This window comes from Malurus melanocephalus, unplaced genomic scaffold (assembly GCF_030028575.1).
Source record: "Malurus melanocephalus ecotype Western Australia unplaced genomic scaffold, MMel_1.1 scaffold_50, whole genome shotgun sequence".
Lineage (NCBI taxonomy): Eukaryota > Metazoa > Chordata > Aves > Passeriformes > Maluridae > Malurus > Malurus melanocephalus.
The window spans coordinates 1453025-1480088 of record NW_026623282.1 but is presented as its reverse complement, the minus strand read 5'-3'; the positions used below and the strand labels follow the sequence as shown (position 1 = coordinate 1480088).

Here is a 27064-nt window from a genome sequence, read left to right as displayed (position 1 = left end):
CCACTGTCTGGGATACATGGAGGTGTGGAATAGCTGGTGCAAAGCCTTGGGAGAAGGGCAAACAGAGCAGCTGCTGCAAAGGGCAAAATGCAGAGGTGTGAAAAGCCACTGTGGGGGTTGCTGTGGGGAAGAGCTTTTCACGGAATAACTGGTGCAGAGGCAGTCCCAAGACATGCACAGAGAGGAGGGAAACACGGATGACCTCGCTGGGCTGCAGCACAAGAGCATCCTGAAATGCTCATCTCTTTTGTATTATAACTGGTGGTCTCTTTTCCTTCCTTATTTTGCTGATTAGGCCTTGCAGAAATAATCAGGCCATTGACCCAATTTTGGGTCATTTGACCCATTGACTTGGAAACGCTGTAGCTGCCAGTCCAGTTCTTCTGAGAGATGAAGATCGTGCTTTTGTTCCTTTTTTTCCTAAGAGACACAGCCAATAACTGTTTATAACAGAATAGCTGCCAGCATATCTTATTTTAAAGAGACACCGACTGCCATTTTACTCTCTTTTATCCAAGAAACAGAGATACCAAGTTTGGGTCATAAAGTTATCACTAACTGCTGGCATCAGGAGATGCTGACTCTATCTTTGARCAATTATCCTTCCCAGTTCTGGCCRATATCAGGGGACAAGGGGACATTAACCTACTTACATCTCAGCAGACAAGGGTCACAGTGCAGCTGAAATGACACAGATGCTCCTGCAGCCAAGGGAATGACAATGCTTCCTTTCTAAAGGATCCTCRGCTGACCTTTGTTACCTCAGAGGGAAATCTGCTACAGTGCAGCAGCACTTTGCAGATCATCAGATGCGGTGTGTGACTTCATCAAGGTTTTCAGAACTGCTGGTAGAATGCAACATTTTTTGATGAATAAGGAAATAGCCTTTCTTCCCCCACACAGTGACCTGATTAAAAGGCCAAGGCATTTGGCCAGCACCAACAACAGTGTTTTCAATTTTTAATACTGCTGTGTCACTTCCACTCTATCTGATATTGCTGTACTAGGAGTTGTTATGCAATTTATTTCAAAATCAGCAATGTGTTAACTGGAAACCAAAAAGCTTCTCTTACAGTAAAAGAAGTTAATCACTCTCTGGGTCTTCTTAGCAAACAATTTCTTGGCCAAAACCAGAAAAATTAGCAACCAACTCAGAAATACTTTAACTTCTTTAGTATTAATCAATGGTTACAAACAGACATCCCTCACAAACTGCAAAATGTTGGTACTAACATGGTACACATGGATGGATTTGACTTTAGCCATGAGAGCATCCTCCTGCATGCCACAGCTACCTTAAGATCAGAACAAGAGTATGCTTTTGGAAGCCTGGATGCTAAGGCTGTGTCTTGACATAAAGGAATTGGAATGTTCAACAGGTACAACCAAGCATATTGTGGTTGTGGGGTGAAAACAGTTCTTGTTTAGTGACACAGTGGGGTGAAGCCCTCATTACAGCACGGGCCTGTGACAGAAGTAACAGTATTCATTTTCAGGAGGAAGATACCCCATCCACCTTTGAACTGTATAGCTGAAGTCAGTCAGTCAGCAAGGAGGGAGCAGATGGCTCTTTTCCACATGTTTGGCACTGTTCAAACCCAAAGAGGCAAGGCTTGTCACACATTAGTGAGTTGGTACAACCAGAAAGCCCAGGCATGATGGCAGCCTCAAGGGAACTTGCCCAAGCATTTTTTCCTTTTTGCATGCGTAACAAAGACACAAGAACCAGGTCTTTCCACCAGCTGTGGAAAATGCTGCAGAYAGAAACACTCCTCTGCCTCTTTGGGAGCTGAAGCAATATCCACTAAGGAAGAAGACAGTTGTTTGGGTTAGGGTACCTATGAGATCTGGATTTGGCTGCTAGCTGTTTCTCTCCTGGGTTTATCACACAGAATTCTCACACGCTCTAACACCAAAACAGGGTTACTGGTGCTTCCTTTCTGCTTCTCATCACGTACAGGGAGAACTGAGGACAACAGGATCCCAACTTGATACTCTCCAAGTGACATCAAAGCACAATTCATAAATATGGAAAAAACAGTGTAAATAAATGACTTGTGTGCAAAGCATTTCTAAACATAGTCTAAATAAGGACAGAATAATTATACCACAGGGATGCAAAGGGTTTTCATAACATTAGGGCCCAATTTTATGTAAGAAAACTTTCTCTTGGGAGAGTCTATTCCAGTCAGACAGAAGAGGCAGGGGAGAAATGCTCATTTAAAAAGATGTTTACATCAATACATTATTTGTGTAAACTTTAATCTCCTTACAGTAGAAACATACACAGTCAAAGCCAAAAGTAGTGTAACAATTTTACAGCAAAGCTTACCAGTAAAATGCAAAACAAGTTTGTATCAAATTCTTAAAAAACTGTGCACTTTTTCAAACTTTGTTCAGCACATCGTTTTGATTTATAGATAAGGCATTAATTCTATAAGAATCATTTACTATATTCCAAAAATCGCATGACCTAGGTGTAACACTCTATAGCCTGATACCATTTTTGTTCATGTCAATATTTACAGATTACATCTACCTGCATCAACACGAAGCACAGAAGCACTAAGAACAAACACAAGCTTTGCCAATAATAGGTTCACATTGAAAAAGGTACATAAAGAAAAAAAAAAAAAAAAGCTCAATTTTGCATTGCAATAGCTTGGGTCTGCTGCAGCCATGACTGTAGTTTAAGAATAATTCCCCCTTTCATATACTTCCTGATTTCCAGTAGTAATTTGGTCTTTCAAAATGCAAAACTGAATCTGCAGGTATGGGAAATGGGACCTTTTCTACCCAAAATTTGTTTTTCTCCCCCACCCCATAACACAGTAAAATAAGTTTCYTTGAAATTTAAATCTTCTATAAACGGCATCTTTGAAGTCATTCTAGCTACTATGTACAGAAATGGCTCAGGCAATTAAGTTAGTCCACCTTGTCATTAGTCAACAGGAAGAATAATTACTGTAGCTGTAAAGGAGGTATCTAGTGTTCCAGAATAAGTGAGTTTAATTATGGTGAGAGCTTCCTCAACTCTATTTACATGACAACTTCAGGCTCAATGTTAAATAGCAAGTCATCATTTCCTCTTCGAACTTCAAGTAGTAGGGGTGATTCATTCATCACAGCCTCCTGCAGGTCACTGGAAGTCATCAAAGGACGCCCATTGACCTTCACAATAATATCTCCATCTTGGATCCCTCCTCTGCAGAGACAAGAAAATGGCAGTAAGRATGCATTCCATGCAGAGGAAAAGAACAAAGGCTGTTCACCACCTCTTTTGCCACTGTGATAAATTTTTACTTGTTTTAGTCTCCATGGAAGGGAAATCCCACCCTTCTGACTGAGAAAGAACAACAGGTAGCATTTGCTAAATGAAAAATAAGGCTCGGGCTTCTTCCTTGAGAATTTTCTTCATAAACACCAAAAACAATGAGTCTAGCTTGCTCTGTCTTATACAAAACTATAGCAAATGAGAAGACTTTTATCCATTACTGACTCTACTCCATCCCTTTGCAAGATCAGGCTTTCATGCCTCCAATATGTATTTCAGGCATTGGAAATTAAAACCTCAAAATTTCAAGACAAGTAAACTGCATCAGCTAATGTATTGGGAAATTATTTCTCTCTCGTTCAAATGTAATTCTGAATAGCTGCTTTTTTTTTTTGCTTTTGACTTTCCTAAAATAATTTTCMGAAATATTTTATTTATTTTGCAACTCCTCCATAAAATAGCCTGTTCCGGCAAGATCTAAGCACTGTCTCAGATAACAGCTCTGACAGTGCCTTATGTGAATGCTATCCTGTTTAAACTTAATCCAAGTTTCTGTTCATTAATATTCAACATCACAAAACCCCTCAAATGAGTTCATTGTACTTGGTGTGTTTTTTATATTTGTACATTGTTAGAGTCTCATAATGTCATTATAGAAGATTGTAGTGAGGTGGGTGGCAGTCTCTTTTACCAATTAACAAGTGACAGGACAAGAAAAAATGGTCTTGAGTTGTATGATGGGAGGTTTAGATTGGAYAATAAGAAAAAATTCTTTATGGAAAGGGTTTTCAAATATTGCAAGAGGTTTCCCAGCAAAGTGGTGGTACCACCATCCCTGCAGATATTTTAAAGATGGGCAGAAGTGGCACTTAGGGACARGGATTACCAGTAGCCTTGGCAGTGCTGGGCTAATGATTATCCATAATGACCTTAAGGGTCATTTCCAACCTAAACGATTCCATGATTGAAGTAATTCTGATACTGAAATGGTTCTTTTGTAGATGTGAGCAGAATCTCAGCACAAATATTTTAAACCAAAAGGCACGATTTTAAATTGTTTAAATACAGATCAAGACTTGCAAGAAATATTACTTGAATATCAGTAGAAACATTACTTACTAGTATCTTTTTGGAGGTTTATTTGTGGTGAGGAAAATGGTGTGCTCTACTTACCTATGAGAAGGTGAGTTTGGAACAACTTCGTGTACRTAAATTCCACTTCTGACATCAGGAAAATCAGCATTATTGTGCTTCAGTTCTTCCACCAAGCTAAAAGAAGAACAAAGTTATAAAGAATTTGATTGCACTACAAAAGCAGAAGCATTCAAATAAACTTATTTAAGCCTTTTGTGACAAAAAAAATTAATTAACAATTTATCGTTTGTCTGTTGTTCCATGATGAAAATGTAGGGGGTTTGAACTTGGATTAGATACATCGATTTTATGAGAGGCAAAGCATGCTCAACTTAATGGTCTTGTACACCTCCTGCAAGAATCTGACTTTAGCTCTGTGTAGCAGTAACACAGAGGAAAGCGAGACCCATCGTACACAAGCACAAGGGCAGGAGATCTCTGTCCCAGGTGCTGCAAAGCAATAAAAAAAAATTCTGCTCAAATAATTATTTTGGTGATGGGGCAGAAATTTGCTAACTATTTTGCTTCTTTTGTTTTGCAAGTCATTCTTAATTTGGAACAACAAAGYATTTGATAACTTCAGCCAGCAGATTGATCAGAACTGGAAACTTCAGTTTCCTCAAATTTACTTCAGGAATTGTTTGTGCATCACTTTCTAGAGAGAAAACAACCTGCTGTAAAATAGAAGCTCTACAAACATCCCCTCATTTCAGAGGTGATGACATCTCCTCAGGTCTGTGTGCAGTTTGGGCTAAAGCCGTTTTCTAGAAAGAAAAGATTTTAAATTAAGGATGGATTACTCCGCTGTTTGCCATGAAAAACTCTAGTCCCACAGAAGGAAAAAATAATGGCTGCACACAGCTTCTCTTCATTTGATTTTGTASTGAGGAAGCTAACAACTGAATAATTAAAGCAAACATACCAAGGGAAGTGGTATTTTTTTTTCTGAAAACAGGCCTGCAGATATCTTACATGGCTTCATTGGATGCTACAAAAGCAGTAAATCTCCCATCGTGTCCACTTCACAATTATGCAGAGAAACATTCCAAGTTTCTCTCCATCAGTGATGTTAATGCCATTACACTGATTCATTCCAGCTGAAGATCTGACCCTTCAGGGAGGACTGCAAGAGTCTAACTCCCTAAACAAAGATGGCTTTACTACAACCCCAGCTGGAAATTGTCTTGTCTAATTTTGCAGTCTATTGCCACATTGGAAACATGCCTACTGCTGGAAAAGAACATCCCAGATATATTATCCAAGAATATATCTGGGAAATGGCAAGACACAAAGCAGTGTAAGAGAGAAAAKGCAGTAAGGAGCCAGAGGAGGGTGTCCATTTCTGGCTTTGTTAACATGGAAGCTTTAGTTTGGCACTCTCAGCTTTAGCTTTCTAGTTAATGGTTAGGTACCAAATCTTAAATCAGATAGCTTCCACTGGCACTGATAAAAGTACCATCAAATCCTCCATCAGCTGATTTGTCATTAACTGAAAGTGTCTTGTTTAAATGTCACCTAAAACCTGGTGTAACTCCAGACATCCTCATCAAGACCCAAAATCTGTGCTCAGGCTCTTCCTACTTTCACTCAGCTATCAGCAGGGCATCCAGCACTATCAGTATTAAGAAAATTTACAGGTCTCAGAACATAGATTTCACCAATATTGAAATGCCTGCAGATTTCCCCCAAGCCAATGCCCAGTTCTGGATTCTCTGGAGATTTTTAATGAAAGTTGAATGAAGTTCAGAACCACTACTGACCACATCTCGTGTGCATGAACATACAATGACCTCAAGATACTCACGCAGGTGTTATTGTCAGCATCCTGATGCCAATGAAACGCTTCTTCCCATCTGAAAGGAACAGAACATATTTAAGACATTTAGGCAAACATTGACAAAAATTTGATGACCCAGAATACCTGAAAATTAAAACAGAACATACCATATTTTAAAAAACAAAACAAAATCATATGCATCTACACTGATGTTATTTTTTAAATTTTGATTAGTCCTGGTGTACAGAATGACAATCCTTCTCCCTGCAAGTAAGGTGGAGAGAGAAAGCTCATTTACACTGCATAAGAGTTTTTCCTTCAGGAAACACAGGWAATTTCTGTGATCTAGTATCACATTAATTCAGTGAATGGAAAATTTCATAACCAACTACCATTTAATCTGAAACTATCCAAGACAATCCAATCGTATGATGCTCTCATTAAAATGTAAACATGGGATTTAAAGAAATTTAAATTTCCACTTTTCAGAGAAAGGGCAATCAAAAGACTCACACTGATTTTAATGCAAAAGGATTGTTATTTCTCCCCCAAAGAATAAAAAGCAAGTTTTTTTTAAATACCCAGAACTTGTAGACCTTTGCCAAAATGATCAMAAAAATACTCAGAGGGCTGGAGCACCTCTGCTATGAAGATGGGCTGAAGGAGTTGGGGCTGTTCAGCCTGGAGAAGAGAAGGCTCCAGGGACATCTTAATGAAGTCTCTCAGTATTTAAAGGGGGCTTATAWGACAGGACAAGAGGTAATGATGTTAAACTAAAAGAGGTGAGATTGACACTAAGCATCAGGAAGAATTTWTTTTGTCTTGTGAGAGTGATAACACATTGGAACACGTTGCCCAGAGAAGCAGTAGATGCCCCAACTCTCAACACTCAAGGTCAGGCTGGATGGGGCTGTGAGCAACCTGATGCAGTGAAAGCTGTCCCTGAKCAGGGCAGGGGGTTGGAASAGATGGCCTTTAAAGGTCCCTTCCAATAGAAACYATTCTACAATTCTATGACACGCCAGGACTCTGGAATTTGAAATGGTGAGAAGTCACTCCTTTAGGAAAAACACCACATTTCTGCAGTTGGCTTTTAGTAAGTCATGATCTTGCACAGCTGCCTTATGAAAAAAATGCAGTTTGATGACTTCCTGAAGTGAGTGCTGTAGTACTTAGTTACATCCGGCATGAAACAATATTTCCCCTCGCTTGTTCCAGCACAACTACTTCACAAGATCTTTGAGTTTCTCCAGGTTCTCATCTGAGGAAAAAAGGAGATGTACACAATCTTCTCTAGCTCTTATTCTTTCCAAGAAAAATACTCCTAAGTAAAGGATGTAGTCTTGATTCTTACACATGTCCAGTATTCCCACTGAGATCACTGAAAATGTTGACGACCAAACACTGGATTTACTCCACTCTGAACAATCTTGCATCCCTGCTTTGTCCTGCAATGTTTGGCTCTCTTCTATTTTAAACTAAAGCTAATGAGATCAAAATCAGCTACGGGAAGAGTGGAAGTTCAGTTGCTCAAAATCGAAGTCTGAAGAGCTTTGGGCATGACCATGAGCTAGCTCATAGTGCTTCCCAATCTGCACAGAAGAAATATAATTTTTCACTTCTTAAAAATATTCAGGTATGATAATCTTGCTGCCTGAAAATAATCCCCTTGTCCCTGCAACATGGACAGTAAAATAATGAAATTCTCTTCATAAGACCCATCAATGACAGATTCTCTGATGGCTGTTTTCTGTTTGCAATAAGCAATTTTCTGCTGGTCATTGTCTGTATAAGRCAGAAATTTGCAGAAGCACAAAGATACTCTGGAGTCTGAGTCAGGAGTGTTTACATAAATGAAAAATGAAAGAWGTGACAAAGTAAATTGACCTGGAAGAAACAAAACAGCAAGGATGAAAAACCACAGGACAAATGACACTGGTGTTAAAGGGGATTATTTCCCCAGTGGATAATGGTAAATCTAAACATGAAGCTTTAGGGGGGGAAAAAAAAAAAATCTTGTAACTACAGACTTATTCCTAGCCAAAATTCTAATTCTACCTTCAATTTTTGGTAGGTTGGAGTTATTTCATTCCTATGCATGCACTGAAATTCAAAAAGGCCTTCTTCCCTCTCTCTKYAGTACATTTGCCACACTGCAAATAGCAATTCATACTGTAAGAGTAGCAGGCTATTGTATAAAGTAAAACTAAAATATTATGAGCTATGGGTTACTTTAGCAGCAGACATTTTGTGTGTCAGAATAAAAGCAAAAAAACCCCAGTCCTTTTGTTTTGTAAAAGTCCATTTGATTCAATTTAACTCAAGTCAAACACCTTCAACAAAAACCAATGTTTTCATCAACAATGATGAAATGATAGGGAATACAATTGTCCATCTTATTTGAAGTATCAGCAGAGACTGAACAGGCACAGACAACAAGGTGTAGCTTTTTATCTGTCCCAAAGCATGTTGATGTTGGGGCTAAGTCAGACTGGCAGAACAGTATGTGGCACCTGGAACTACCACTGCCATATTACATCTGCTCTGTGAATAAAAAGCCTCAAACCCTGTCATTCTGGCAACCTCTGTGACTGTGTGGGGAAAGAAAAAATAATTAGGAGAACTGGAATAATTTAATGTCATAAATCTAAGACTCACATCACAAGGGTGCAGTCCCAGCAGTAGTTACAAGAAGGTTCATATGTTAGAACAATCATGTTTAGCAAATKTGTAACCTTGTGGCTTAAAGCTGGAGCACAGCACAGAAGAGAGACTCAAATCTCATCTCATTTTTGTAAACACCAGGCCAGATTGTACCTCTGGAATCAGTGTTTAAAGCCAAGCAAACCAGCCTCAACCCTGAGTTTAAACTTAAATCTGTTTAATGCTAATAGAAAGTCCCAAKCAGCTGACCCCAAGTATCTAAAAGCAATTCATTATTTACAGAGATTTCTGTTCCACAGTAAGGAAAGCACTTGCCTTACTGCTAAACTTTATTTATTGATGCTTGCAACAACAGAGATACAAACCAGACAGATAAACACTGGCTGAAGGCAGAAATGTTTATGATTTATAAACCATAGTGAAAAGAACTGATAAACCCAAATTAAGGGGTCATGTACTCAAGCTCTTTTGAGCATGACTAACTCTGGCACACCCACTGAAGCTGACCTCTGTGGGGCTGGGATATCACCAGGACCTCCAAGTCAAGAAATGGATACTGCACGTCTAATTCAAGTGTCAGGCGAAACTCCTACTTCTCTGCTAATGACTTTTGCACCTAGCTCATCTTGCAGATTATATGAGAAGCCCTGAAAGCATTTAAGAAAGATATTCCACTGCCAAACAGAAAACGTGAAAATAGCTCAAGCCTGTAAGCCTGGATTGTGTGCAGTGTCCCTTCTGTATAAATTGCATAGTTGAATTTAATCAGTGGTCTGAATCAGTACTCAGCGATGTTCCTAATCAACCCTCATGATTATTGTTAATTATTATGAGTAACAATCATTCAAACACAAAGGTAAGAATATAATTTCATCACAACTAATACAACGTCCTAGGTACCTAAAATGAGGATTCATATAAATGATCTCTTGGRTGTGGCCAATGCAGAATTCCCCCATTTCTCCTTGCCCATTTGAAACACGGTTTATTCACTTTTCTGCGCGCTACATGAGGGACCAAGCTGACCTTTTAGGATGAATTTTCTCTTTAATATTTTGTCAAATTGCTGACTTATTGCCTTCCATTTTAAAGGATCTGTGTTTAAACACTTTCTACTTTTACTGCTCTGCTCAAGTCCATAYTATGAATAGACAGAGCCAAGACTGAAACACAGAAATTCCTATTAACTTTCAGAGGTAAAGACAGAACATACAGCGGGTTAAAACTGAGATATAGATGGAGACAATTTTGYGCAGAATTTTAAGACTTCCTAACTATAAAAGGAAGTTAACATTATTACTGATAGCCCCAAAAATAGCAAGGGCTTTCTGACCAYGCAACCAACATCTCAATGAAGACTGCAGCAAATCTTCGGTCAAAAATACATTAGGTGCTATTATATATTACCAATGCATTAGGTAGTATAGAATGTATAGATAATAATAAACAGGGCAAATTCTTCATTCAAATGCCATCCTCTCCTTTTCCCCCCTTCTCCACTCCTGTTCTTCAATAGTTCAGATATTTGCAGTCATATGTAATCAATGAGATTTAAAAACCATATGCCTCCTGTATAAAACAGTTATCTGATCAACTGAGATTCAAAAGAGTAAGGTCAAGCTTATTAAACAACTGAGTATCTACTATGCCAGAAYAACTCAGGAAAGAGTGGTATCCTAAGGGAGTGTTATCATCTTCAGGCAATATAATAGTAAGAGCAAAACAGTAATACCCTTAAACTTCTCTCTATGACCTAATTGGACCATAAGGGAGGATCCCACTGAAATTATTGAAACATAACTGGAAGAAAACATGACAAAAACATCCCTAAAATTCTGCTTACATAATTCATTATGCCAAGAAATAACAATCATACAATAAACCTGAAAACTATTACTAAAGGCCTAAAAAGTACAAACTATACCTCAAATACATGGTGAAAATATCTCCTAGAAWCTTTCTCTATGCATCAAGAGCTCTAAATGACTGTACTGCTGTAGCAAAATTACAAGAGGTACTTCAGAGAAGGAAAAGCAAAAAAAAAATTGAAAAATAAAATAAATATTAAAATTGTCTGTGTGCAGGCTATTTGAAGCCATGACAGTCACACTGACACCAAGAGAAAGTGTGAATCCATTTGATTAGGGGATAATGTGTCATGATCAGAAAAAACCTGTATGTTACAAGCATTAGAAAAACTTGAATCTTTCACAACGTTTTTTTCCTCAGGGTTCCACRGGCAAAGCTGTCTCTGGGCCCTTAGCTGGGCTCATCATTCTGTGGAGGCAAAGGWGCCTGAAGGAGCAAGGTGGCTGATTTCAGCAGTGACATCTCCAACCTTCACTGACTTTCCAGCCCCAGTTACCAGGAGATGGTGGGCACTGCACAAGGCTTCAGTCTATCCCTCTGGGCCAGGCCTGCAGGCTGAACCATTGCTCCTCCCTGGCTCAGGATGAGCAGTTTGGTTCTGAAGGGCACCACCACTGACAAGACACCTGCTTACTTCACAAACCAATGATCAGTTAGCAACCAGGGCAAATAAATAAGTTTTTTGATTTGTTGACTGAAAACAAATTGTGTCAGCTACTTTAAAATGCACTTCTCAGCATATGATTAACCTTTTCTCATCTACTCCTCCCCTTYCCCCCAAATCAACAGTGGAAACAATATAATTTGTGGAATTCAGCAAAACACAGATGAGGAGATCCATCAGAATTGTGATGTTCTCATATATACAAGCAGCTGCATCACTTTAAAAATGCTGACTAAGGGAAGTTTCTGAAATAACACTTATCTGAGAGGACAATGGTGTAGGAAAACAATCCTGGCATCAGGAACTGGATGAACTCAGGAGAAGACAAGATTAATAACAAAAAGTTTCAAGAGAAGAAGCAGCAGCCAACACTCATGATAAAAGATGAGTAGCAGGGTGTGGACAGACAAATTGGCAAGCAAAAGAGTAAGGAAGGTTTGGCCTGGATGCAGCATTACTCCATCAGCTTTGGCTACGCAGCCTGTAGTATGACATCTAGAACAGGGCGACAGACACTCTGCAGGCACGTAAAAAAAGTGTGAAGTACTGCAGTTGTCATTGCCAATATAYTTAGATTTACATACTCTCTGGTGCAGAGGCCTTTCTTTTCTGCCTCTCTCCCATCTTCCCACGGATTTTTTCACGAACGAGTAACACCCTTCTTCCACCAGAACCTGAGAGTCTATCACAGTGTCTGATTATGTAGCACTGACAGACATGACCATAATAAAATACATGTCAGGTTCTACAGACAATGCACATACTACATCCCACCTGTGGACAGCCGCCAAAAAAAGTTTTTACCTTGTTCTCTATAGTATACCATAATCTTCCTTTTGCTTGGACAATAAATGAAAATAGTAGAATAAGACTCCTTAAACAAATCATCATCTGTTCTCCAGATCATTTGAAACAGTGATGATTCATYTGTGTCCTCACTGTTCTCAGAGGTCCTATTTCCCATATTTATACAGATACTGTCTGCTCTTTGGGGGTGTGAGTAATAAAAAGCCTCTCCCACTTCTGTGAGGTTGTTTTCTATTTACAAGTCTGTGATGCTCTATACTGTAAAATGATGGTCCTTTCAGTAATAGGATCCCAGTAATAGGATGCCACGTCCTTTGGCACTTCACCTTGATCAGGACAATAACTGGAAGATATCACTGTTTCTTGCAGACYTTACCTTTGCTTTGCTTGTCATGTGACTCTGTGAGAAACTGAGTGATACGGTCTGAAGGAATAGCAAAAGAAATTCCAGCTGTGACCTTCAAGGTGTTAATCCCAATCACTTCACCATCCTGTTGAGAGAAAACACCCAATTAATTTGTTCCTAAGCACAGGGTTCAGCTCCCTGTCTAGCATTTCATGTTAAAAGCTGGTGTAAGAAATTTTAGAGTGTTGTAATCACTCAAGAAATAAACATTACTTATAAGGGAGTATCTGGGCTTTGATTCATAATCCATTTCACATTTTACTGTGATGGCCAGAGAGATTACAGTACAGTGTGTTCATCCAAGGTCCATCCCACCACTCAACACAAGATTCTCTCTGCCAAATGGGCAGTGGAGTCACTACTGCCACTACAGTCACAAGTCACTGACCTGCAAAACCAGTGCTGATTTAAAGCAATCTGTTTGGAAAAAATTGTGTGGGTTAACCAGTTCCCATCTCTGTTGTGCATCCCAGGTTTCACAGTGTGAACAAGCATAACTGCTCCTACCAGATCCCATATTCCTCACTGCTACATAAAATGTTTTGTGCTCAACAGGGAAATGTTTTCCTATGGAATGTGAACTGAGAMCTAATTTGCATAATCTGCATCAGCTTCAGACTATCTGCCTACCATTTCTTAATGAATGGAAGCTGCAATGACCTATGAATCTTTCCAAAAGAATGTTCTCCCACTAACTTCAAACCAGCTCTTGAAACAAAACAAAYGAACCAACAAACAAAACCAAGTCAAATGGACTTACCAGATTAACTAGAGGTCCTCCAGAGTTGCCATACTGTAAAAATGACATAAGGGAAGAATAAATTAATACTTCACTGTAGGAAATGCAATGCTCATTTGAAACAGTACTTTGTTTGTAAGTAAATAAAAGAGAGGAGGTAATTACTTAGGCAGCACTTTCACACACAACGTTTACCACAGAAAATTATGGGTAGGCCTCATCCTACCCCTTCACAGCTCTCATGATATTTTTTTTTCTTTTCAAGAACAGGCCACTCCAAATAGATAGACCCTAAGTTTAAGACCTGTTAAATAGTTAAAACTAGTGTTTTGATTCTTCTAAAGACTATCAGAACAAGGTTTTGAAATAATTAATTGCTATTTACAGTTTTATTTTGGCAAGGTGCTTGTACAGTTTTAGTTTTATTCATCACTTTGGTTTGTAACACTGTCAGTCTCTCATTCTCCACTGGAGCAGAACACAGTGTTTTAGGTATTTAATCACAGCACATTTCTATGAGGTAGCTACTATATAAGGATTGATTTAGTAACCACARACATGTATCCCTCTCTAGGGAGGGCATATAGCAGCTCTGAGCAGCCCAAAATTACCTAATACCTAATGGCCTTTAAAAGAAACATGCAACAGGACCACAGGAAATGAGATTTAGGGAAGTTGCTTGCCCATCTTCATGTTGGCTTAAAGAGTTTGTTTTTGAGTGAGGCCAGAGTTTTCGAGTAGGTTTGCAAAACAGCCAAGAGCAGCAACTCACCACTCAAAAGAAACAAAAGCTAAGTGATGTATGATGGAAAAGTGAGACACAAACTGTTTACACTTAGATAGGACTGGGCAAACCTTATAGATTCTTAGGAGAATAAAACAGACATTAGTTTCTAAAACAGCTTCAAAGTTCAAATTTAAACAAATAGATCMGTTCCTTACATTGTATCTCTCTGGTGATCAGAGGCTGCACGCTTGATTTTAATGTCTAACAAACAAAACCCAGATAATGATTTTTCAGCCTTCCYCAGCACATCATCTTTCATTCACCAGCCTTCTGCTTGAAGGATGTGAAAGACCTTCAGCACATGCAATATAGCCCCACTGAGAACCTTGTGGCCCTGTTTTCTCCTGCCCTGKGTTACTGCTGCCCCAGCATTTCTCAGAAGGCAGCTGCATGCACATTCCTGCAGGAAAGTCTTGGCTGAGCCACAGGAATGCTCTGAACAGACCAACTCTCAAACTCCTCCCATTCTCAGGAGAAAACGAGTGCATTAGCAAAGCACAAAGCATCCTTATGCCAGGGACCATCTTCAYATTTTGTGGTCTCAGATGGCAAAGCAATTCAAACTTCCTGTCATTTTCCTCACCTCATCTGCTATCACTCTTCCTTTGGTCTAGCAGTATCTGACACACACTCCTATCCTTGCCTAAACCTGCTTGTAAGCTTTGGAGGGCAGCAAATGTCTAAGTATAAACACAATGAAGGAGTCTGAGCTTGAAAAATGTGTACAGGCAAGAAGTCAAGAATCCCATGTTCTAATTCTGTCTCCGCCACTAATTCAGTGTGTGCTCTCAACTAACCCATTTGCCCAAGTTTTCCTATTCTCCTTACACAACTGAAGACAGTAATTCCAATTTAATGTCTGAAGAGGCTCAGCTCCTGGGTCATACAGAAGCTTTTTGAAAAAGCTCACTTTTATGTCATATCTTCACACAAAAAATAACTACCCTCTTTTTTTCCTCCCCATACAATTTCTCTTGACAAGTGTGTGACAATAACCATTTGTGAAGCATTGTGTTTGTGTAAARCACTAAGCCTTATTGCTTGTTATGTCAAATTTTACACTGGGGTCCAAGAAATAAATCCTGGAAATATTTTCCTTTCAATGTGTAACAGATTTAAGCTATAAAATTTCAAGCCATTTTCCACMTCAGATCTGTGTGCAGTGCTCTTTYTAGAAACACTGTGYGTTAAAWACACACCCAAGGACTTCACTKAAGCTGTTTGGATCCCTCCAMGCTGCTCTGAAGGCACATTATTTTAATGTATTTCTATATAACATGCAATGCTGGGATCCTTAGCAACAAGCTGTACCTCAAACTTTATGWTATTTTACATCTTGATTCTTGTTTGGAGTATGTAACATACARAGGGAAAACAAGAAGAGCAACAAAAACCCCCAGCCCTCTCCTTAAGTTCTTACCTGGGTGTCATTAAATTGAAGCATGTACTATCAATTTGACTACTCCYTCTGGTTCTGATGTATGGAGATGAAAAAACTTTGGCTCTATTCTACAGCTTCCCTGACCAGAGCAACTCAGCAAGCAGAGAGAGAAATGTTTTGATTTACTGCTGGTGGATATAACTGTATGTTRCTGCATGAGATTAACAGAATTAAAAGGGTCTGTCCTATGCAGTATCTTCACAGATAATCTCAAAGGGAGTACTTTTATTTATCACACATTTCACAACACTGCCTGAATGCAACTTACAGACAATTCATAGTCTGTTATAAAAGAAGCTGCTTCTATTTAGTGGATTCATCTTTCAGAGCAGGCACCTCCAKGCTGCATAGGTGGGGAAGGACTGTGAAGTGAAACTCCTCTCGTGCCTCATACTCACATTAATAATGGCATCTGTCTGAATGTAATCCATATCTGAGTCCCTCAGGCCCAGCTCTTTGCCATCACGTTGAGCAGTGCTGACAATACCTGTGGTCACAGTGTTCTGTAAGGCAAATGGACTCCCAATTGCCACCACAAATTCTCCTGGCCTCAGATCAGCAGAGTGGCCCAGTAACAATACTGGTAGTTTTTTCTTAAACAAACACAGAGAGAAWGAAATAAGCATTAGTTTATACTTAAAAATAACCTAATTGCAAAGATAAAAAAACCTAACAAGTTAGGAACATAGACTTTTCATTACATTTATCAAAGAGCCACTCACTATACACCCAAAACTTATGTCAGGAAGTTTGGTGTTTTAAACTGTCTTCAGAAACAAACAGCTAGCAGTAGTTCCTTGCAACTTTACTCAGAAAAAAAGGGCATCCCTGTTTTCCAGCTCTTTTCTTCCTAGAAACAGCATACAAGCCAACTGTTGACCAGCCTGCCTCTCTCTGCATTATGCACCACCTCACAGTCCATGTATACTGGCACAAAGCTTACAAAGATCAGCCAAAATAGCCTGGGTCTTCCAAGAAAGATAGCAGAAYTTTGCCACAAATTAAATGAGCTGCATTTCTTTTTCCTTCATTTTTAGCAGTTTCTAACACAGAARACAAATTAATTAAATTACAAGATAYGAAAAAAATCCAGACCTGTATTTCAGTACATTGTTTAGCCCAGACACTTCTAAGGAATCCTTAAACATATATTCCAGTCAAGCACTTAGTACAAAGTGAAACTGAAATAGGGTTCCCAAATTAAGTCATTCTTCTGTTTATGCCACTCACCTTAGGGTGAATCTTTATTGTTGCAATGTCAGATTTCTTATCAATGTCTTTGATGGTTGCTTCATAGGTATCTCCATTCTGGAGCTGTACCTTCAGTTGCTGTCTCCCTGATATTGCATTTGTGCTTGACACCACGTGGGCATTGGTCACAATTAAACCAGAATCAGACATAATAAACCCCGATCCACTGGAAAGTGGGACATTTCGACCAAAGAGAGGGTGCCTGTACAAAAACCAAGCAATTCTGTGTCATAAGGGAAACACAACTTAAGAGAAGATTACATTAGACACCATTTACTACCTTTCACCCTGAGAAATAACATTTGACAATAAATTGTCAAAAAATGTGCAATGGTTACAAAAATGAGATTTTAAAAAGAATGACAAAGTAAAGATCCCTTCCTGAAAATTGTGCCTGGTTTTAGTCAGACAGGGAGATAGGAAGTGAGGTTTACAGACARCCAGCAGGATCCTTTTCCTTTGGTTTCCAATTMTTTGYAGATGTCWTTGCAGAGAGGCTARGTGACAAAAAAGGAAGGAGAAGGASCCCATCTGATCCCACTGATTATTGATTTTATACTGGGAGAAAAGAATTACAGGAAATAATAGGGCTGAAAAATGAACTGATCCTCTAATGGGAAAAGGAGAAGGAGGAACCTTGCAGCTGGACAGAGGCATAAAAGAAGAGGTGAGGTCTAAGGAGATCCCGAGGCCCAAATGTAGACCTCAGCTCCAGCTTCAGCACTCTGAGTATTGGTAATGTTCTGGTCAGCAAAGTTAGTACTATCATGAGTCATTTCTGTGTTTAGATAAGTTACATTCTGCTTCTTAATGCTCTTCCTGCCAAAATAAAATCACCTCTCAWTGAAAGCAGAAAAAGCAACAAGCAATGCTTTTCCAGCTTACCACCCGGATATTTATTTATTATTTAAGATGAGATAATACATATAATCTAACAAGAAATACATTTTAATGAAGCCTGAAGAGACTTCCAAAGATGAACCAGACTTATTTTAAGGTAGACAATATATAGTCTATGGTACTGAAAGGGCTGTAAGCCCATTAGAATAGGTCTAATGATCAGGAACAAAACACACAAATGTGTGGTTCTCTGGAGAAAATAGTCTGCTGTAATGTTTTAGAGTATTTTGTGMACTTCAGGAATTCAAAAGGCAAGTTACTACACTGTAAAAATCTCTGTAGATCATTGTTAAACAATGTAACTAAAACAAATAATTTAAAGTGTTACCTGAGAAAAAGTTCAATGTGTACAACTGCAGGTGCAATCTTTTCCACCACATCCGCTATGAAGTTGAATTTGTATCTTGGGCTGCTGAACTGTAGGTGACCTATACTAGCAGAAAGAATTGGATATGTTAATAGGACAATACCCTTTTTTAGCAAGAAGGCAAGATGAACCTGCCTTGGTCTGTTTCTCCTACTAGAGTAGTTTCCAAACAGTAACAGCACTGGAAAAGGAATTAAAGTCATCAAGTTAGTTCAAAACTAATCTAGTATTTTGCCTGATTTTGAGAAAAYTAAATAACAGCATAATTTAGCTATTAGTTCTTTTTTTGGAAGCCTACAAGTCCTGCCTTGAGCACTTTTCTCATGACAACTACTAACTATTATCCAAAACACATACAGTCATAAGCTAGGTCGGGTCGGAAAGGACCTTAGGAGCCTCTAGTTCTACCTCCTGCTCAAAGCTGCATCAGCTACKAATGCAGACCGAGTTGGGACTTGCAAAACTCCAAGGATGGATACTCCAGAAACTCTCTGGGAAACTTGTCCACTGCCTCACTTATCCCTCATGATGTAAAAGATTTTCTTCTATCTAGTCTGAACTTGTTGAGACTTGCATTTCAACCGATGTCCACTGTGTCTCATCCTCTCATTATGCACCTCTGTAAAGAGCCTGGTGCACACAGAGGCTGCTCTCAGCTCCTGCTGAAGCTTTCTGTTCTCGAGGCCGAACAAGCCCAGCACCCTCAGCTTCTTCTCACAAGAGATATCTCCAGCTCCCCCCAGCCATTCTTGTGACCTTCTCCTGAACTCCCTCCAGTTTTTCAGTGCCTTTCTTGTACTGAAGGATCCAAAATTGGATGCAGAGTTCTAGACATGGTTTAACAAGTGTTGAGTAACACAGCTGAAGAATTTGGGAGCCACAGTTAGAACATAATTTCTAATTTTTTTAAAGTAGACACATTAGATATCTGCTTTATATTATAACCTTTCCACCTAAAAGTTTTTGCAAATCCAGATTTAAGCTGTCACATACAGCTGGGCCTAGCAATGGATTACTAAAAGGTCTTATTATTACAAACGTCAGTATGGTACTACATTAAACAGCACTACACAGCATTCAGTAAGTGTGAACATAATTGTGTGAAATTAAGATCATAAAGAGGTCATGAAAAAGCCCACAGCATCCTGATTTCTAATACCACAACACCCTGGATTCTAGCATCACAACACCCTAAAGTAATAACACTGCTTGTGCTAGAAGGTCATATTCTCTGCAATCCCTAACACATGGGGCACATCACCATACATTAAGCAAATAGGGGATGTATCACCATATATAGCCAACTTCCACGTTCACAGCCTGATGCTTTAAAATTAACTATGGGATCTACCAAAGGGAGCAAATGAGTTGAGGAAACCAGAYCAAGACAATTAGGAATTTCTTCATAGAAGTTTGTGAGTTCTTCATCCCATTACTGGACACAGGATTTACTTCTGAATGAAAAGAAATACTGYTTACATTTAGCAAGCTAGATTTATATGATACTGAATAAACAAAAGGAATAACTTGGCAGAACTAGATTCAGTCTATTACTTCTATGCACATTCTCAGGCACTCTAAAAGATCCCCCTAACCAATTGAGTATGCTTGTTTTAATGCTTAGTTTGAAAGAGACACTGCAAACAGGAATCACAGAGGACAGGCAAACGTAAGCACAATATACTGTTATTTATTTTGCTTACTAGGCCACTGAAGATTTATCTTACCTTCAGTTCCCAGGCAGCTTGCCTGACTATGCAGCATATCCTTTGAAGAAGTCTACTAACATGACTTTGAACACTGGCACACAMAGCAAGTGCTCACTGACAGGATATCACTGCCATCACATTTATCTTAACAGTCATAACCATGCATCAGTGAAAAGCAGCTGATGAACTAGCACAGAACTGGGGGAAAACAGTGATGAATGCAGCCTTTTAGATGGTGTAAATCAGCATAGCAACTAAATCTATTTGCATTTTCTGAGGGCTCAACTGTTCTGCCCAGGCCAAATGGTTACAGCACTGTGCATGGCCAAAAGCACAGGAAGATGCCTGCCAAAAACCTCAGGTCTGGACCACTCTTGACTGGCCACCAGGAAAACATCATGGGTGGCAGTGGCTTTCCAGGTAGGATTTGAGGGAGGCAGAGAAAATATCTGAAAGAGGTAGTGGATGAAACATGAAAAAAAGATGAAGACAATAAAACACAGCAATACATAGAGGGGGCTAAAACTGAAACTYCAAACACTGGTGAAAACTGTATTACAGAACTGAGATGCCTTCATAGAATCTGATCTTTCTTGAATCRTTTTCTGCAAGCTGGGAGTGATGAGAACCTTCAAACACATTATATGAGGTACCAGGAACCCAAACTATGGATGCAGAAGATGTAACTACATGCTCACATTTAATCTCACACATACAGCACTATTTAAGGGAACTCAAGTGTTGGCTGTTACTAATAGAATTTTAGTGCATAATTATTAAACTGATGGTTTTCACTGGAACTTCTGATCATACTTCAAAAGGGAGGACTTCAAGCCAGGGAGACTGAAGAAGGAAGCAACATCCAACACTGAGTATATTGTATATGGTCACCCTGAATACAAGTGTTAGAAGTTAACCCTTAATTTGCATTAGTGGGTACACACTAGCTGCTGCTACTGTCCTTACTAAAAGGTAAAATTAAATATAAGATGAAATTAAATATCTATCTCTCCCCATCACACCCCTGATGTCTTGTGGAGCCCTCACACAGCCCTCAGATCTCCGCTGCCCTGYGCATGTAATGGCTCTAAACTCACAGCACCTTTGTGGATTTTGTCCCATCGAACTTCAGAGATTGGCAAACATAGTTTTTCAAAGGTCTCTCAATAACGTGCATGATTTTCCATGCTATTACTGCATGTTCAAAATAATCTCACACTAACTAAATCTAATTTGGCAAAAATACATATTTAATCCAATTAGCCATCTGTTGTATAACCAAGACTTCAAAGGTGCCACAACCAGGTTGTATTTGAAACAAAACCAAATTTATGCTGTATGAGTCCTTAGCAATCGATGCATTTCTTAAGTAAAAAAACCTAGATTTTCCCAATCTGCTGCATAGTCACCAATCAACCAGATTTTCAGCAGMCTTGAACTTTGATCCTATCATTTCAACTAAGTTATTAGATCTTCAGGTCTCCAGCTCTTCTCACAAAACATTCAAAATCCAGATTTCAATGTAASTTCATAAACAGGAGCTAAARATTTCCAGTCTATTTTGTAAAATGYGATTTTATGTTTCCAGTCCTGTGGACTCCAACTACACTGTATTTGAACATCTAAAGCTGAGTGCCTGTCAGGTAGGAATAGCCTTATTATCAGTTTAAGTCTTTCCCTGGACAGTGCTATAGGGTTCTCACAGGCTATGGGTTCACTTAATAGTGGTTTATTTACTTTCTTGCARAGACAATAGACCCACTTCAATCTCATTAACACTGCTATAAACCAGGAAAAACGCCAAGAAATCTGTAGTTAACCTAGTATGAAGAGGACTGGAAAAAATTCGGCAGAAATAATCATTATAATCCCACTGAAGACAATAAAACCATACCAATTTACATTTGCAAAAGACTGAAMATTTCTGAATATCTGCCAGCTTAGTCCCTGTAGAATTAAATCAAATCACATTCACTRCTTTCTTAAAGACAATACATTGTATTAAAATCCACAATTTCATATTCATTAAGAATTTGTGAGCCTGGGAAGCTCATTCTTTTAAGGCTGTTTCCCCATCCCCCTTTTCAAGCCAGCTTCAGAAAAGATTTGTGCATTCAGCAAAATTATGTCTAAGGGAGGACTGGAACCTGGCAGATCTGATCACCAGGGATAAACACTGTCCCTACTGTGCTTTCATGGAAAGAAATGAAAGACAAATAAAAGATTATAATGTCTCTGCTTAAAAAACAGAAACATCTGCTGGAAACATAGGTTCATGGGCAGCTTTTCTGATGAATTCAGCAYTAAGATCAAGTTGCATAGCTGTGCACTGACCATAAAGCCTTGGTGAGTTTAATGCCACACTATGGTTCAGGCAACTTGTTTATACAGTGGATATCTACCGTGCACAGATGAAAACAATTTGGTGAACCAACACCAAAGTGGCTTTCTTGTGCAATGCAGCAATCACAAGGGCCAGACAGAGACAGACTGGCACAAGYCTTCTAGGACAGACACCACACTGACTTCACATGCCTCTTATTCCTCACTTCCAAGTGATCCTCATGAGGAGATGCAATGAGAATATCTCTTTCCTGTTACCCATACTTTACAAAGCAGGGAAGYGCTCTACTCTGAATTGTATACCAAATACTGTACAATATCCATYGTCACCTGCAGTAACTCAAACCAAACTCAGGCATAAGAAAAACAAGCAGTACAGGAATGTGACTAGAGTCTGTGTTTCCAGCTAAGACCCTGCAGTACATTTTCCTAAATACAGCTGCAGGCAGCTTTAAGGCTTTGGTGACAATAACASCACTAGGAGACTTCAGTATCTCTTACTGGGCCAGCTTCTCAGAAATGCAAGTAATCACACACTCAGGTGTTCCTCAGTATCTTCAAGGTTATATACAGGCACACTCCCAAACATCGCATGTAGAACTGTGTGCAATGACTCCACGTATGCATTACCAGTGTTTCAAACACTCTCTTAGAAAAATGAACTTTTAGGCTCATATCTTGCAAAGATCTAACTGACATGGATGAGGCTTTACATTATGACCCCTTTCTGAGAGTGACTTCAGGTTAGACAGCACAGAAGAGACCAAATGGTCAGTGTCAAATCCAGCCTCAAAGGATTTCTAATCAAGCTTTTAATTGCTCCACTGACAAAGTAGCACCAGTATTTACAAAAAAAAGAAAAAAAAAACTTTTTGCTTCCATGTCTTAGGTTAAAAAATACAACTCTTTTGACATTTAAGCTCTCTTCACAGAAACTATTAGAAAAATTAAAGTGCAGGGAATTTGACTCTMCTAAGTTGTACTGAGAGATCAAAAYCAGTCCTTTATTCAGRAAACAAGTGTGACACAAATTGACTGCAGATTACAGATGACCAAGTGAATCCTTTGAGAAACCCGRCACCTAATAGATTGATATGTGGCATTGTTAAAACTTACATTTGCTGCCCTGAGAAACAGGGCTCTGTAAAAACAGGTCTTTGATTAGAGAAGTTGTCCTCCGTAATATTTATGCCGTTATTTATATGCTACCTTGTAACAGATTGTCTTTATCACAGAAGGTGACAGAAAACAGGGAAAGACTAGGTGCTTCAGAATATATTGCCATATATTAAGGTACCTAGTGTTGAAAAAGTTTTTAAAAACCCAGTATTTTTATCAGGGAGTTTAACTTTGCTCAGGAGTTCTGCAGACTGTTCCTATCAGTATCTCTGAGATGTCCCTGGGCACAGGCATATTGTAGAACATCCAATGTGGAGCTGCTGGATCTTCATGCAGCACACACATGCAGCCACTTTAAATTCTGTTAAATTTGCAATTATCACTCAATAACCCTGGCCACCTCCTTCCTCCCTTTCTTTAATTTTTCATGCATCCTTGTTCATCAGACTGCTGTCACTAGGAAACCACAGCTAYGTTTCTCAGCCTGTCTTGGTTTATCACAGCTGGAGTCCAACTTAGCATCAACATAAGCAACTGGAAAAGGACAGGAATAGACACTTCAGGAGCCACTCCTCAGGATCACTGCATGTTCTAAATAGGGTCCAAATCATACTATGCGAGTCTTCTGTTATCTGGCATTGTTTTAATACATGGATGGTTAAGTAAAACTGCATTTCTAGCTTCATTCCTAGCTAATCCCTTAAAACTCTCAGCTATCAGAGGCCAGGCAAAAAYAGGGAAAAGAGAAATTTGACAGCAATTTTAAACTGTCAACTTTCTTCCAAGCCTCTCATTACAGCCATTGCATGTTATTGTTTAAAAAGAAAAACAACAAAAAACCCCGCAAAAATACCATAATTGAGTTCTATTCCTGGCTCAACCACCAACTCAGTCTGACCTTGGGCAAGACACTCGGTTTCTTTGAGCTTCAGTTTGTGCAGCTGTAGAACTGAATAAAAAAATTAAAACTTAACAGAAAACCAGATGCTTCATCTAAGCTGAGGTTTTCTGAGACAAAAAATAAAGCCAAAATAAAGTTGACACTAAAATAGTTGCTTTTAAAAAAAAGTTACTTCTACCTCACAGCTCCAAATTCCTAARCCTATTAACATTAGATTCAGGAGGATTCCTTTAAAAAAATGTCATATACACCAAATGCCAAGCACTCAACAAACCCTCAGATGCAGCTCCCTCATTTTGGTTAAACATTCTGATTCTTACACGTGAATCAGTTCCAACCAAGTTTTAGGAGTACTGAAGCTAATAGATGCTGATTGAAAAGGAAAAGGCAAAAACCAATTTATAGCTACAAAACACTGGAGAAACTGATCACTGCAGATTCAGGCTGGCATATGGAGTGATTCTTGGCTCTGTCTGACAWGACACTCTGAAACAAACTCCAGGAATACAAATACCATTTGAACATCCTCCCTCTCTGAACTGATTTACCCTTTCACAAGAGCAGGACATATATGAAAGGTCCCCTATTCACAGAAAGCCTACAACAGTAACCCTTTTCCCTCTGCACCCTCTCAATCATTTTGGTCAGTTTGCTATGAATAAACAGGATGGCTAGTGGTTCACCTGATGTAATGGAAACACTAATGCGTGTTTTAAAACCCCATTAAACATAGGACTTCTCTTTCCAGGAACTGTATGGGAAAGGTAGCAGAAGAAAACCCTTAAAAGAATGTAAGCATGAGGAAAGATACTGCCAGCATTAACACTTCCATAAAGAGACACATTTTAATACTAAAAGGAAATTACTAGCGTTAAGAGATTACTAAACTTTCCAAAGTTAAATCATCAAGCCTGAAGTTGTCATAGCATATCACAGGATCTGGAGTAAAGGCCTCAAGACTTTACAACCAGATCATTTGATAGCCTGAGYGTTAGTATTTTGCACTGTAAAGGAGGTTCTCAGGTTTATTTTCCTTACTTAGCGCTCTACAAGACTACAAAACCCTTCGGTCAAGAAAACAAACCAGGAAAAAGACTATGTTTTAGGTGGTTTATATGAGACTAAGTGCTTTTTCTACTTCGGCTTTTAGACCATTTCCTCTGTCAGGGGAATGTGACCCACACCCCACRCGGCAGCAGGGACGGTCCCGGAGCACAGGTGTTCCCAGTCCCCGCTCTGTCAGTGCGGGCAGTGCTGCTGTGGCTCTGCTGTGTGACCTGCACGGGTGATGCCACCCAGCGCCGCGCCCGTCACCGGAGAAATGGTGAGKGAAGGTGGCACTGGCAGGTCGGGAGAGGCTCGTACCGCTGTCCTGCCTCCAGAAAAGGCCACAGCCAAGGACRTGGCCGCTGCCCTGCCCTGGCAGCCGAGCGACCTCCACCCACCTCCCTCCCTACTGGCAAGTGCGTCGGCCTCTTGTCCAGCAATGAGCTGCACCTCATATCCACGGCCATACCGCCGGGGAGAAACCTTCCAAACCCCAGCCAAAGCCCACAATGAGCATCGAGAAGTTTTGCTGTTCAGAAAGCACCTGAACATCTATTCCAACAGGTGTTATTAGCAGTTGGATGAGGTGCCGTGTCCTTGRAGGTTTTTAGAGTGCCTACAGCCACCCAGACTTCCCTGGCCACTGAAAATCATTGATTTACCCTGGAAGCCAGGTGTCCCACCCCCGCCCCGCGGCGGATCCCACCATGCTCCTACCCGATTCACAGGCTCCCTTCTGGACYTGGGCGACAGCGGGCAGCCCGTGCTGCAGCGCCTTGCGGCTCACCGCCTTCAGCTGGCAGATGTTGTCGTAGGTCCGGCCGTCGCTGCCGCACACCTGGGCGCTGAGCTTGCACTGGCAGACGCCCTTGGCGAAGCGTTTGCCCATGGGGTAGCGGCAGTCRAGGCTGTCCCCGCACGGCGGGTCCTCCTTGCGGCCGCAGGAGTCCCCCTCGCCCGCGGCGCAGATGAGGCAGCAGCCGCAGCGGTCGGGGACGTAGCCGCTGGGGCAGCTGGGGCTGGGGCACTTGGACACATCGCAGCGGGCCGGGCACTTGCCGCGGGCGAGCGACAGCTCCGCGGCGTGCGGGCAGGCGCTGAGGGACAGCAGGAGCAGCGGGCTCAGCAGCGACACCCGCATCCTCGGCGGGGACGGCGGCGGCGGAGGACGGGAGGCGAGCCCGCCCGGCCCCGGGGCAGGAGGCGGGAAGGTGCGATGGCGGCGAGGGAAGGGCAAGGCGGGCTTGGTGCACACACGGGCGGGACAGTGTCTTCTGCCCCGGGCAGCGCTTCTGSGGGCGGAGCGGGACGGAGCGGCAGGCGGAGGGCAGCAGGCCGCAGTCAGGGCCGCGGAGTCACGGGCGGCTCGGCCCCTCAGGACGCGGCGGCTCCCGGGGCTCAGCTGGCGGGGCTGAGGCGCCGAGCCATGGCACGGAGAGCGCCGGAGGCAGGCGGCCGCGGCTCGCAGTGGGAAGGGGCTGGCGGGGCCGCAGGGTTTTATGTGGGACGGGCCCGCCGCCTCCAGCAGCACCGGCAGCCCCGGGCGGGGAGGGCGGGCAGGCTCCACCCCGGGCGGGACGGACGGACAGACGGATGGATGGATGGACAGCGCCGGGAGGGTCCGCTCTCCTCGTCTGGGCACTGCGGGGCAGAGGCGCCTGGCTGCTGGCAAATCACTGCCCCGAGCGGGGACAGCCCGGGGAGAGGCGGGCTGCGGCCATCCGCTGGACGCCAGTGGCTGTGGGTGCCCGACGTGGCATAAACAAATGTGAATATGTAACATGTCAGCGGTTGTGACCTCTGGTTGTGAGCGCAGGGGCAGAAAGCCGGCAGCCGCTTTGCCTTCCTTCATGCTTGTCTTTAAT

At 40.9% G+C, this 27064-nt stretch overlaps 1 protein-coding gene across 1 annotated transcript; it reads right to left on the bottom strand.

The window, feature by feature from the left end:
• Nucleotides 1-1382: 1382 nt before the first annotated feature.
• Nucleotides 1383-26784, bottom strand: HTRA3 (HtrA serine peptidase 3). The gene is made up of 9 exons (XM_057365265.1): nt 25917-26784; nt 18042-18141; nt 16793-17015; nt 15961-16155; nt 13356-13388; nt 12566-12680; nt 6213-6261; nt 4448-4543; nt 1383-3205 (listed from the first exon to the last, which is right to left on the bottom strand). Exons 1-9 carry the CDS (start codon nt 26338-26340, stop codon nt 3040-3042), a joined length of 1401 nt encoding a protein of 466 aa, XP_057221248.1. The 5' UTR covers nt 26341-26784; the 3' UTR covers nt 1383-3039.
• Between the last annotated feature and the right edge of the window lie 280 nt (nt 26785-27064).